Raw genomic sequence first — 13,960 nt, forward strand, 5'->3', positions numbered from 1 at the left:
TATGTTCTTCCACTCCCTTTGCCGTTTTGGTGGGTAGGCTGTTTTAGGAGCTCTTCTATGTGCTCTGTGGGATCTGAACAGGGGAGAACTAGAGACAGCTTCTGCAGATTCGTGGGAGCCCGTTCTGTGCATCTCCTTCCCACATCTCTTCCCAACTCCACATTCAGTGACATCACACGGGTAGCTTGAAATCAGCCAGCCACATGGGAGTATTTACACCACAGAAATTGGCAGGCTCTGGAAGCACATCACTGGATCCACAGCTCGACTGCTCCCCAACTCTCTTCTTGGACCGTGTCTCCCTAACACTATTCTTAGTCTTCTTCCTTTTCCTCCTCCTTTCCCTCCCTTTTAATCTCTCTTTTCTTTTTGTTTTTATTTTTTATTTTTATTTTTTATTTTTTATTTTTTTATTTTTTTTTTTGAGGCGGAGTTTCGCTCTCTCGCCCAGGCTGGAGTGCAGTGGCCGGATCTCAGCTCACTGCAAGCTCCGCCTCCCGGGTTCACGCCATTCTCCTGCCTCGAGACTCCCGAGTAGCTGGGACTACAGGCGCCCGCCACCTCTCCCGGCTAGATTTTTGTATTTTTTAGTAGAGACGGGGTTTCACCGGGTTAGCCAGGATGGTCTTGATCTCCTGACCTTGTGATCCGCCCGTCTCGGCCTCCCAAAGTGCTGGGATTACAGGCTTGAGCCACCGCGCCCGGCCTTGTTTTTATTTTTATCCTTTCTTTCAAGGTTGTCTTTTGTTTTGCTTTGGTCTTTTTGTTGTTTAATTTACATTGGTGGCTACTTCTTCACTTGGATCCAAGGGAATATTTGGTATTCGGTTCCCTGGAGCTACTCGGTTTGTACAGGCAGAAGCTCCAGAACATGTTGTCTAGGTCAAGAGAAGCGTTAGATGTCCCCACCAGAGGAGAGAGCTCATGCAAAAGCTTGGAGGCCACTGTTGCAGGAACAGCATTGTACACACAGGGCAGAACAAAAAACAGACAGACATGTAAAGGCATTGGTTCTTTAAGAAGAGTCAGGTTGTTCGCAAGAAGGGGACAAACAAAAGTAAAGAACCCTGACTCGAAGAATCAGATTTTCCCTGTGAAAATAACAGGCTGAGTTAAATAAAATAGTTCCCCACTCCCGGTGCTAACCCATGCCCACTCATAGTCCTGCCTCCCAGGCGGATCCAGTCTTCCTCTTCCCAAAACCTGAGTCTTTTTTTTTTTTTTTTAATGGAGTCTCGCTCTGTTGCCAGGCCAGAGTGCAGTGACGCAATCTTGGCTCACTGCAACCTCCATCTCCCAGGTTCAAGCGATTCTCCTACCTCAGCCTCCCAAGTAGCTGGGACTACAGGTGTGTGCCACCATGCCCAGCTAATTTTTGTATTTTTAGTAGAGACGGGGTTTCACCAGGTTGGCCAGGAGGGTCTCAATCTCTTGACCTCGTGATCCACACCCCCACAGCCTCCCAAAGTATTGGGATTACAGGCGTGAGCCACTGCGCCTGGCCAAACATAAGTCTTAATTAACTCTTTCCTCTTGAAGACATTTATTACCCATCCCCTAGATCTCCTCCACCCCCAAGTCATCTCTTACACCAGGACCCAGAGAAACTAACCTCAAATGCAACCAGCAATATAAATCAAGCATCCGTTGGTAGATCAGTAACTCCAATCAATTCAGTGTTTTCCGTTGGGATAATTTTAAAACTATAGTCTCTTTTGATACAAGCAGTTGACAGGCTTTATTTTTTTAAGCACCAGACACTCATTTTTGAAAGACAGAAGCCCCTATAATGTAAGAGAGACTTTTCTAAATGGAACTTCTTCATGAAGCAAAAGGTTTGGGAGTCTGGGAGACCTGGGACCCCTCCAACTTACTTCTGTCTCCACCGTGGCACCCTAGCTATTTCCCTTTTTTTTTTTTTTTTTTTGAGATGGAGTCTCGCTCTGTTGCCCAGGCTGGAGTGCAGTGGCGCGATCTCGGCTCACTGAAAGCTCCACCTCCCGGGTTCACGCCATTCTCTTGCCTCAGCCTCCGGAGCAGCTGGGACTACAGGCGCCCGCCAACACGCCCAGCTAATTTTTTTGTATTTTTAGTAGAGACGGGGTTTCGCCGTGGTCTCGATTTCCTGACCTCGTGATCCACCCGCCTTGGCCTCCCAAAGTGCTGGGATTACAGGTGTGAGCCACCGCGCCCGACCCCTAGTTATTTCCAAAATGTCTTGTGGCTTCCAGAATTTCTTTGAAAACCACAGCCTAAAAACATTTTTCAAGCCTTCTTTTTTTTTTTTTTTTTTAAAGAGATGAGGGTCTTGCTCTGTTGCCCAGGCTAGAGCACAGTGGCACAGTCATAGCTCACCACAGCCTTGAACTCCTGGGCTCAAGCAATCCTCCTGCCTCAGCCTCCCAGATAGCTAGTACTACAGGTGAATGCTGCCGCACCTGCCACCGTACCTGGCTAATTGTTTTTTAAGTTTTTTAGAGATGGTGTCTTGCTATGCTGCCCAGGCTGGTGTCTAGCTCATGGCCTCAAGCAATCCTCCTGCCTCAGCATCCCAAGTAGCTGGGATTAAAGGCTATTTATTTTTCTCTAAAATAAAACTGCTCAAGTAATAAGTGAACACAATTTAGGCTTATAGAAATCTTTCAAAAAATGTATAAGTATATAAAATATGAAAACCTTTATTCCCTCCCTGAAATCCCCTTTAAAAAAAAAAAACTCCTTTTAAAAGTCTATGATATATCCTTCCAAATCTTTCTAATGCCTTCCTTTTATAAACATATACAGTTACATTTTTTAACAGAAATAGGATCATATCTGCATATTGTTCTCTACATGATTTTCCCCCTTTTACAATGACTCATGGGCATCTTTCCATGATGGTATACACAGGTTTACACATTCTTTCAACAGCAGCAGAATATTCTATTGTACGGATGAAGTATACACCATTTCTTTATTAACAGACACTGAGGTCATTTACAAATTTTTGACATTTCAAGTAGTACTGCGTGGAATATCCTTACACATATCTTGTTTTGTTTTTTGTTTTTGTTTTGTTTTGTTTTTGTTCTGTTTTTGTTTTTGTTTTTGTTTTGTTTTTGTTCTGTTTTTGTTTTTGTTTTGGTTTTGTTTTTTTTTTGAGATGGAGTCTCGCTCTGTCGCCCAGGCTGGAGTGCAGTGGCGTGATCTGAGCTCACCGCAACCTCCGCCTCCCGGGTTCATGCCATTCTCCTGCCTCAGCCTCCCAACTGGCTGGGATTACAGGCGCCCGCCACCACGCCCAGCTAATTTTTTGTATTTTTAGTGGAGACAGGGTTTCACCATGTTGGCCAAGCTGGTCTCGAACTTCTGACCTCGTGATCCACCTGCCTCGGCCTCCCAAAGTGCTAGGATTACAGGCATGAGCCACCGCACCTGGCCCCTTACACATATCTTTTATGCCCAGTTGCAAATGTTTCTATTAGCTGGATTCCGGGAATGAGAATCACTAGGTAAAAGCACCATCTTCTTCTTCTTTTTCCTTGGTTGATGGCTTACATTCTAAGAAAAAGGCCTCTGGGCCAGTGGGTTCCTGACAGCATTCCGTCTCCCTGAGCACACCACCAACAGCCACATTTTGCCTCCTACATGTGGTGACCCTTTCTCCAAAACTGAGAAAAGAACATCATGTAGAATTTGGATTGAGCAGAGAAAAGGGGCCATGTCCCTTTCTTTTGGTTGGTTTTAGAAATGTGCTCAGAACGTCACCAAAAATTGTTAACTGCAGTAAAAAGACATAGTGGTCACATTGAGAGTAGCAGATGTTCTACCACGACTTGCAGTGGCAGAATTCTATCAGCACTCCGAGGATGCCCAGCTCTATAAAATCAGCACCTGAACCAGACCTGGCCACCTGAGGTAAAAAATGCAGTCCAGGAAGATTCACATAGGAAGTCACAGTATTTGTTGGGGTTTGTTTTTTTCTAGTTGACCATTTCTTCCTGGTGGGCATTTCAGTTTAGGGTCAATGACAATGCTGGTAAATGTTTTAACAACCAGTTCTCTAGGAGGTGAAGAACCACAATTTGTGACAATGCCAATTTCCACGGTGTAAATACTCCCACCGTGGCTGATTTCAATCTTCCCAACATGATGTCACTGAACTTGGAGTTGGGAAGAGATGTACAGAATCCGTTCTTGTGAGCCAGTATGAGCTAGCTCCAGCACATCACTGTTTGGGATTCATTTTTTAAAATTATGAATCTGGGGGGCAGTTTAAGTTCCCTATAAAGTATAAGAAAACACCTTTTTAGTTATAAGAAAGCAGAAAGAGCTCTTCTCTTCAACATTTAATCCCCATTTATGACGTTTCACCCTTATGCAGCAGTGTGAATTTCCCCAAATCTTCAAGGGCATTTTTTAAACCCAGAGGGATTAGAGTGATAAAGAGGAAAGGGTTTAGCATCAGATGAACCAAGATGAGTCAAAGCTCTGCCACTTAAAAGCTGTGTGACCTTGGGCAAGTCACTTGACATCTCTGGCCCTCTGTTTCTTCATCTGTCAAATGCGTTTCTGCCTCAGAAGAGTTATTGTAAGAATTAAGCAAAATCAAGTCCATAGAGCCTTTAGCCTAATATCTGGGAACACAATGAATGTTCATTAAGGAAGAGCTATAAAAGGTAAAAATCCTTATTTTAAAGAGAAGCTAGGTGTATGATTATCAGTATCATTGAGACTGAAGGCTAGGAAAGAAAGGAACTTCTGAGCAGAATTTTACCAACAGGTGAGATCTATGTTCACTAGGTGAACAGAAAAGTATGCAAACAGACAGGGGAAAAAGGCTACACAATGCCACCCAAAACCTAGTTGCAAAGATAAACAACCCAGGTAATGAGCCCAAGAAGGTAATACCAAATCTCCAGTTCTCCTGATTGTGTTTTTCTGAGTCTCCATCATCAAGCAACCAGTATCTCCTGTTACTAAAGCATTTTGACACTTACACCCTGAGCCTGACACCCACCATGCATTTTCCAAAAGGGAATATCCATCCTTGGGGACCTCTAGATCCCAGAGGCTCCATTTTGATTGGGCATAATGACAGCTGCAGACCCAATTCCTCCCCCTTACAGATTTCGTAGCAAGAAAGTCGGGGTGGTTCGATATCTCAACGAGGGCTTTCTACAGGCAGCAAAATTTCACTCGCTGGCAGTTACTGTGCTGCAAGCAGAAGAACGATCTTTGTTAGTCGCAGGATGATCTCATATTTGGATGGATTGGTGGATGTTTGGGTGAATGGACGGATGACAGATTTTAGGATGTCATTATGAGTTGCATCTGAGTCTCTGCTTTATCAAGAAAAAAAAACTCCTCAACTTCCCAATTTCATCATGTGGCAATTTAAACACATTATCATGATCACTTCTCAGCATCCTTGTTAATTCCACTGCTAACAAGAGAGTTTATTTCAATTGACAAGATGATCGGGTCCACAATAGAAATTGAAACCAAGCCTTCAATAATGAATGTGCCAATTACGTTTCTCTAAGAGATATAAGCCTCTTTTTAGGCAAAGTAGGATCTGATTTTTTTTCATGAATGCCCATAAGTATTTATTCAAACCCTTAGGGCCAAATGCATTTCAGAATTCTGAGGGGTTTTTATTGTTTGTTTTTGTTTTGCATTTTAAAAAAGAATATTGAGACATGTCCCAAATAGAACATCACACTCCCAGAGGGGCCTGTCATCAAACACAATATTTCTGCAGAAATCAAATAAGTGAATATTTATCTTAAGTGCATAACAAAGGTCAAAAGAAAAAGGCCACTAATAGCCTCCCATCAGTTTTTGTCATGCTTTGCTACCAAATAAGCTATTTAAATTGTTTTGGTTTAAAGACTCTTTGGATATTGGAATTGGTTAAGTGGTTGTGAACCTGTATTGATTTTACTCTTATTGGAGACCAACTTTCCAAGAACCAACCAGAAGACCTACCTAGAAACAAGTAGACCTTTACAGAGACACAGACATCAGGTGTGGGGAAATGTGACAAGCTCTAATGCTGCCTCCCCTACCCCTGTGGCCATCTTTCCTAGTTGCAGTGGGGAAGAAACAGGCCAGACCCCTGGCCAAAGAAGGGAGTGAGGAGTTACCAACTAACCCTCCAGCAGGTAGAGCACACACCTCAAAGGAGTTGTTCCAACAGGCTGGAGTCTCCAGAGTCCTGTGCTCTCCCCTGGTGCCACAGGGGCAGTTCAGTTATCTACGTCTTACTGCTTCAGGCTGTCCAGAGAGACACCACTGGGCCCACTATTTCGTGGGGAGACCAAGTGGGTGTAATCCCTACGCTTACAATCCTGATTCTTATAATCCTGACTCTTGCAATCCTAACTCTTAAGAGACGCCAGACATTCAAGGGCTGGACTGTCCAGGCACAGAAAACCCACCCTTCCTTTAGAAATACACACATGAGTAAAAGGCAACCAGTCCCACTTTGAGGTTTCAAATATGACACAAACATCAAAATCCATCTACTGTTTTATGATGAAAATGGCTGGCACTTGAGTGCTTCCTGTGGCAAGCATTGCTCTAGGTGTATTATCTCAGTTAAGCCTCACTCCAAATTACCAATAAGGAAACTGAGGCATGGAAAATTAATTTGCTCAAAGTTGCATAGCAAGCAAAAGGTAAGGCAGGATTTGAACCCAGGTAACCTTGCTGCAAAGTATGGGTGCCTCACCCCCGAAATGGTTGTTCCTCTGTAGCTAAATCCTAAAGTCTTTAATTAATTTAGAGAATAATCTGGTGCCCCACTTCCAAGAAAAGAAGATCGTATTACAATGTGGTACTTTCTGGGAGGCCCCAGGATACAAAAGGGACTCAACTTACCGAGATGTTATCACCTATAAAACGAAATTTTCTTTTATAAAATAATTTCAGTGCCGTTTTGCACATATTGTTTTGAAACTAAACTTTTGCTGTTTGCCTTAGTGTATAAGGAGCATCTCTCCAGATCTGAACCTCTGCTGTGGAGTTTATCAGCAAACAAATGTATTGAAACATAATTAACCCATATTCCAAGACCTTTAAGTCTTTTCCAAGCTTTTGCTTCTGTGAAATACCGTCGCAATCATTCTGAGCAACACACATAATAGCATTTTTAAAATTTAAATTGTTTATATTTAAATTAGTTTCCCCTTGTCTTGTAGTACTCCTCCCCCACAACCAAGAAAATCTCATTTTCCTCAAACCTGCCTTTTCCAGGCACTAGTGGGAATACTGCTGTGAAGAAAACAGATAACACCCCTGCTCTCAGGAGCTTCCATGCTAGAGGGGTGAGGGAAGCAACAGATGATGAACATGCCATAATCGAGATACTTTGAGATAGCAATAAGTGTCATGAAGAAATTGATGGGTGATGTGACAGTGATGGGCAGGGGAGTTTTCAATTGGATCATCAAGGAAAGACTCACTCGGAAGGTGACATGTGAGTGAAGTCTCTGATTTCCCCCGCTCTCCTCTTTGCACTGATTTAATTACATGGCTCCTCCACTGCGGTACTCCAGGGGACATCTCTATGGAGTGGCAGAATGTGGCAGGAGGATCAGATCATCGCTCAGGAGTTAGGATGGAGCCACCTGGTCCGGGAAGTCCCAGAGCTTTGACCGCTGCCGCCTCCCTGGTGCAGAATCAGCAGCTCTTCCCCTCGATCAGGGACACATGAGCATGTCCTAACCTAGCCTACAGCTTTCCGCCCTGGGAAGCACACATTTTACCCCAGATGGGAGTTCAGAAAGACAGCACAAAGTATTTGAGAAAATTGCTCTGAATTGCCACTGTGGATAGACATCTTCAAGTGGCTGCCTGGAACAAAATGTGCTTGGCGGATACAGTTACAAGAGATTTGACAGTGCTCAATGCCCTATTCCCTTGATTTCTGGCAAATAGGATCCCTTAGGAAGCTTCAGTAGGGGGAAATTATGGTCTGAAAATTATAGCTACATCTCCCCCAAGGATCTGCCCTGGTACCTTGTTGTCTACCATCAGCTCCTCCTCTGAGCCACAGTAAATCTCTGTTGAAAAGAGAAGGTTATTGTTGTTAATAGCTGAACTGTATTCAGCTCTCCGCACCCATGAAGCCCTTAACAAGCCCCATTTCTTTTCATCTTCACAGCAATCCTTTGTCACAGCTGCTATTATTCCCCCATTTTACAGACGAGGACAGTGAGGCTCAGAGAGGCTAAATTACTTATACCAAGTCGCACATGTAGGAAGCAGCGGGGCAGACAGAGGACTCGAACAGCTGGTCCAATCTAAATTGTGAATCTAAATTTACTCTTAACCACTAAGATAACACTTTTCTGGTCCTGATACTCAGAGACTTGCCAGAGGTCACACAGACAGTAAATCACAAGGATATTAAATGGGTGAGCTAAGTAAGTTGGGGTGCCATAATGAACAACCCCCAAATCTCAGCAGTTTAAGGCAAAAGAAGCGTGTTCCTTGGCTCACCTTTCAAGTCCAACAGGGAGGCTCTAGTCTCTATAGTCACGCAGGGACTCACGCTGATAGAAGCTTTCACCATCGACGAGGCAGAAAAGGGAATCTGATGACTTCAGGACTAGCTCTTAAATCATCTACCCAAAGTCCCACATGTCACTTTCACTCATGTATTTTTGAACAAAGCAAGTCACAGTGCTTACACTTGCCTTCAGAGAGCAGGGAAGGCCTGGAACTATTTGGTGGATGGCACTAACGCTTACCCCACCAGGCCAGGGGAAGGACCACCAACCTGCTTTGTCCTCCTCCACAAGGTATGCAATGGATGATGCGGCTTAGGTGGTTTTATTTTTCTCTTCCTTCTCCTACTGATCTTCCTTTTTGGGTTATTCGCTACTGAAAATGAAACATCAGAAAGACCGATTCTGTCTAACCAGGCCTTTTCTTTATCAATGGGTTTGCAAGAGCAAAGGCTCCGAGCTTTTTAAGGTCTGTGAGAATCTTGCTGCATTTTGAACCCATTTAGCCTGCTGCTTGAAGTCGCAATAGATTTCAGGTCATCTTGGAAGTCAGCAGTAGTGGAAAACCTCCATCTTCCTGATTGGACCTGAATATTTAAGATTTTGAAAGCTTTGCCAGGACCAGATTTAATTTTAAAAGGGGAAAGGGGGGTGCTTTTGAACTTCAAGAAGAAGGCTGGAGGCTCAGCAGGGCTGCGTTAGCAAAGGGAAATGCGAAAAGCCCTGTGGTCTTGAAAGAAATGCTCCAAAGTGGAAAAAAAAAAAAAAAAAAAAACGCTAAAGCCTCCAGTGGGTGAACCTTAAATCAGACTTCAAAAGCACCGCTAGTTTAAATATTGTTTATAGGACTGAAGTATTGCTCCTTCCTCTGGCTGGATTTTAAATATCCCCTAATTTGATTACTCGGGGGAGAGGCAGGCAGAACCAACTTAAATGAGCTTCACTGTTAATTATTCAGAGGGCTTTTTAATTGTGTAATCAAACATAAAGTCTTACAAAGAGCTTAGAGGCACCTTCTCACCCCACCTCCCCAGCCCGACTTCCACTTTGGGTCTGTGTGCATTTCTTGTGTGGTGGCAATTGGCTGGTTGATCTTCAGCAAAATCCCACTGGTGAAGAGAGGACACCCCCAACTCCTTACTTGGACTGGGAAAAGCCTTTGATTCTGTCAGGCCTCTGAGCCCAAGCCAAGCCATCGCATCCCCCGTGACTTGCACGTATATGCCCAGATGGCCTGAAGTAACTGAAGAATCACAAAAGAAGCGCAAACGCCCTGCCCCGCCTTAACTGATGACATTCCACTACAGAAGAAGTGAAAATGGCCAGTCCTTGCCTTAAGCGACGACATTATCTTGTGAAATTCCTTCTCCTGGCTCATCCTGGCTCAAAAAGCTCCCCCACCGAGCACCTTGTGACCCCCACTCCTGCCCACCAGACAACAACCCCCCTTTGACTGTAATTTTCCTTTACCTACCCAAATCCTATAAAACGGCCCCACCCTTATCTCCCTTCGCTGACTCTCTTTTCGGATTCAGCCTGCCTGCACCCAGGTGGGGTGCTCACACAAAGCCTGTTTGGTGGTCTCTTCACACGGACACGCATGACAGATTCTGCTACTCAGATCTCCATGCCATGAGAAGTCAGCCTTAAGTTAGGTTTATCCTGATCACCTTTTGCCTTCTATATCTGAGCACCTCCCTTCCACCCACAATCACCAGCACTCATCACCCTAACAAGTCTAGACCCCTGTCAGTGTCTCCCAAACCAAAGCAGCTCTCTTTGTCCTCTTTTTTTTTTTTTTTTTTTTGAGATGGAGTTTCACTCTTGTCCCCCAGACTGGAGTGCAATGGCGCGATCTCGGCTCACTGGAACCTCTGCCTCCCAGGTTCAAGCGATTCTGCTGCCTTAGCCTCCGGAGCAGCTGAGATTACAGGCACGCGCCACCACACCCGGCTAATTTTTTGTGTGTTTTTAGTAGAGACAGGGTTTCACCATGTTGGCCAGGCTGGTCTGAAACTCCTCACCTCAGCTGATCTGCCTGCCTCAGCCTCCCAAAGTACTGGGATTACAGGCATGAGCCCAGCTCGTCTTCTCATTTCAAGTTCCTGCTCTCTGCTAGGCGAGAGCTAGAAAAATAATTAAAAGAATCCTTGTGATATAAAATTCTTTCTGCAAAGAAAAAGGGGATAAAGAAAGAGATAGGCGGATGGATGAATGGATGGAAAAATACATGGACAGAGAGATGGATAGACCAATCAGTCAATCAATAGATATGTAAAGGTAGTTGAGAGATCACACGTTGAGACTCCCCGCTCTCTTATCAATAGAGACCCACTGCCCCATAGCCACAAGTCCAAAATCTAAAAGCTCTGAAAACTCAGTTTTTCCTAACTCATTTGGCAGCAAAATCTGACAGGAGCCAATCTAAGTTGGTAGCAACATTTGACTTGAAGCTACTTCTGGTCTTTATTTCTCCCACCTAGCGTAAACATCCGTGTGTTCCATTGCAGAAACAGTCATGTATTTGGTTACAGGATGCTGTCCCCTTAGTGCCCTCAGAGGGATTAGGTTCACATATAGAATATGCCGCATGTTTCCTTTCCAAAATGCCAAAATCATTAATTTGGCAACACATCTGGTCCCGCAGATTTCAGGTAAGGGATTACGAGTGTGTCACCAACAGAACTTACTGGGCTTCAGTCTCCTATCCAGAAAATTCCCAACCCATGAGAGGAGGATCCAGGTTTTGTGGAGCCTGAAGCTTATTTAACAGGGTAGAGGGCACTTTAAGAAAAGAAAAAAAAATACAAAATTACAATACAAAATCAGGTACAGGATCCTGGAAGAGGGACCCATACAAGTGAGGAGCCCTGAAGCTTTCGCTTCATACATTTCACTGTAAGTAAGTGACTTAAACTCCCTTAGTTTGTTTTCTCATCTGAAAATGGGATGACAATGACTACATCACAAGGTTATAGTGATTGAGATGATACAGCGAAAAGGCACAGAAAGGTGTTGCACATAGCGTCGTAGAGAACTTTTGACCAGTCAACCTCCAATCAGTGATTTTCATTGTGCAATCCACCCTCATCAGCCCCACCCTCAGTCCCACCCAGTAATATTCTCTGTGTGTCTCTCAGAAATGTCTCTGATGGTGGACCCCCTGGGCAATAGAAAAAGCAAAGATTCAGAAATGAACATGCTTTTCAATTCACCCCCTAGGAGTAATGCAGACCTGCCCAGGATTCTATGAGAGGACCAAGGCTAAAATACAAATAGATGCAAAAAACATGCAAATATATACCACCTCCCTCCTCCACCCAGTAAGCAAAAGTCTCTCCAAACCTCGATTTCACTCAAAAGAGCCAGCTATAGAGAACTATCCCTCCCATTTCTTCACAAGTACAGGAGTGGGGGCGGAAATCCTAACAGAGCCCAGCCACCATTCCTCCTCTATTTATTGCATTTCTTAAAAGAACGTGTGATAAACCGAGGCTCTGGAAACGGAAAACTCATTAAGCTGTTTCTCACTCAGGGACCCGGGTGGAAGCAAGAGCACCATTAAAAAAATCAATAAGGACAAGTCCATGGGACAGAAATGGGAGCATTTCGTCACAGCGCCAAAGGTAACCAACCACACGCCACGCAACCCTTTGACTCCTAGGTCCCAGCTTGTGTTGAGTATTTTTGTCAGTCTTTTCTCTGATGGGAATTTTTTTTTCTAGTTGGTTCTCGGAGTGAAGGGAAGTCAGAGCCACATGCTGTTGGATGGTTTTTGTAAATTTAATTAAAACAGTTATCTGGGGATTATAGGAGAAATGACATTTGGCTGGATGCTACATAATGGGGACAGGAGGGGGTGCTAAGCAGCTGCTTAACAAGATGTCACCAGAAGGAAATGGACTCACCTCACTCTATCTTCTAAATCAATAACAGTCATTTCTCTCTCCTTCTCCCTCCCTCCCTTCCTCCCTTCCTTCCTCTCTCTCTCTCCTCTTTAACCCAGTCAGAAAATAAAACCCAGGCACACTAGCTCATGCTTGTAATCCCAAAGGATTGGGAGGCCAAGGCAGGAAGATCAGTTGAGCCCAGGAGTTTGAGACCAGCCTGGGCAACATAGCAAGACCCTGTCTTGATAAAAAACTTAAAAATTAGTTGGGCATAGTGGTGTGTGCCTGTAGTCCCAGGTAATAGAGAGGCTGAAGTGGGAGGATCATGTAAGCCCAGGAATTGAAGGCTGCAGTGAGCTATGATCCCACCACTGCACTCCAGCCTCCCACCTGGGCAAGAGAGTGAGATCCTGTCTCTAAGAAAAAGAAAAGACAACGTGAGTGATTCAACAGACAAGATTTTCTACAAACTAGAACATGCAGTTATTAAGAGGACACCAAGATACAGATTCTTTTTACCCAAAGGTATTCCTAACCCAGGACCTCCCAAACTCATCTACTCAATAAACAAGCCTAATAATAATAATAATAATAATAATAATAATGGCAAAAGGTAGGTAAAGGTAATAGAGCACACAACTAGAGTGTTTGCTGAACCTGTCCCCTAACCCATGAAATGGATATAATGTGCTTTCCTGCCTACCTCACAACTTTAGTGAATAACCTCAGGAAATAAATGTAAGGCAAATTCACCTTGAAAACGTGAGAATGCTTAGCATTCCTGTGGTTCTGTAAATTTTAGAGGCCACTGTTCAACATAATTGTAAATGGGCTAAGTTCTGTGCTAAGGAAGCTTCTGTAGGTATATTATCCAGTTGTGCCCTCTTAATAACCCTATGGGGCACTATTCTTACCCCCAGGTGAGAGAGGAGGAATTTGGGGTCTCAGAGAGGTTAAGTGACTTACATAAGGTTACCCAGCCGGGTAATGGCAGAGCCAGAAGTTAATTCTGGGTCTGTTTATTAAACATAGTTTATTAAACATATAAACATCAATATGTTTATTAAACATATAAACATCCAATGCCTGTTCTCCCTGACCCCATGATTACAGTTGCCCCTCATGAAGAATTTTACCATTTTCTTACGCTTTCATCGGCGTGCTCCTAGATTTAAGAAGAGCCTTGATTTTTATGGCAGAAAGTTGCTATGGAGATGCAGTGTGCATCCGTCTTCAGAAATGCACAGAAAAAGCAGCAGGAGCTACAAACCTTTTTAAAAAATCCTTCAGGGATATCCACCACTAAAATTGCAGGAGGGAAAGGGGAGAATGAATAGCTGTGCTTGAACTCTTGCAAAACGGAATTCAAGTTTGTGGATCAAACCCTGGGCTGCAGCACGTTCCACTCTGGGCATGGGGAAGCACTCAATTAGGCTGCAGGAGACCTGGCTCAGCTATGGTGACTCAGTTCACTGTGTGACCTCAGACAAGTCCTTTCCCCTTTCCTGGGCCTCAGTTTCTCTACCTATAAAATGAGGACTTTGAAAGAGGGAATCCAACCAGCTCCCACAATAC

At 44.1% G+C, this 13,960-nt stretch overlaps 1 protein-coding gene and 1 long non-coding RNA gene across 7 annotated transcripts in view; one reads left to right on the plus strand and one right to left on the minus strand.

Annotated features, from left to right (window-relative positions):
- CCDC60 (coiled-coil domain containing 60) overlaps nt 1-13,960 on the plus strand; it is a 205,289-nt gene that overhangs the window by 149,295 nt on the left and 42,034 nt on the right. For all 3 annotated transcript variants that reach the window (XM_008004897.3, XM_008004901.3, XM_008004903.3), the window contains exon 6: nt 12,031-12,121. In XM_008004897.3, coding sequence (XP_008003088.3) covers nt 12,031-12,121 — 91 coding nt within the window. The remainder of the gene's footprint in view (nt 1-12,030; nt 12,122-13,960) is intronic.
- The window catches only part of LOC119623777 (uncharacterized), a 213,796-nt gene that overhangs the window by 97,803 nt on the left and 102,033 nt on the right, over nt 1-13,960 (minus strand). The gene's annotated exons all lie outside the window — the stretch shown is intronic.

This window comes from Chlorocebus sabaeus, chromosome 11, assembly GCF_047675955.1.
Source record: "Chlorocebus sabaeus isolate Y175 chromosome 11, mChlSab1.0.hap1, whole genome shotgun sequence".
Taxonomy (NCBI): Eukaryota; Metazoa; Chordata; class Mammalia; order Primates; family Cercopithecidae; genus Chlorocebus; species Chlorocebus sabaeus.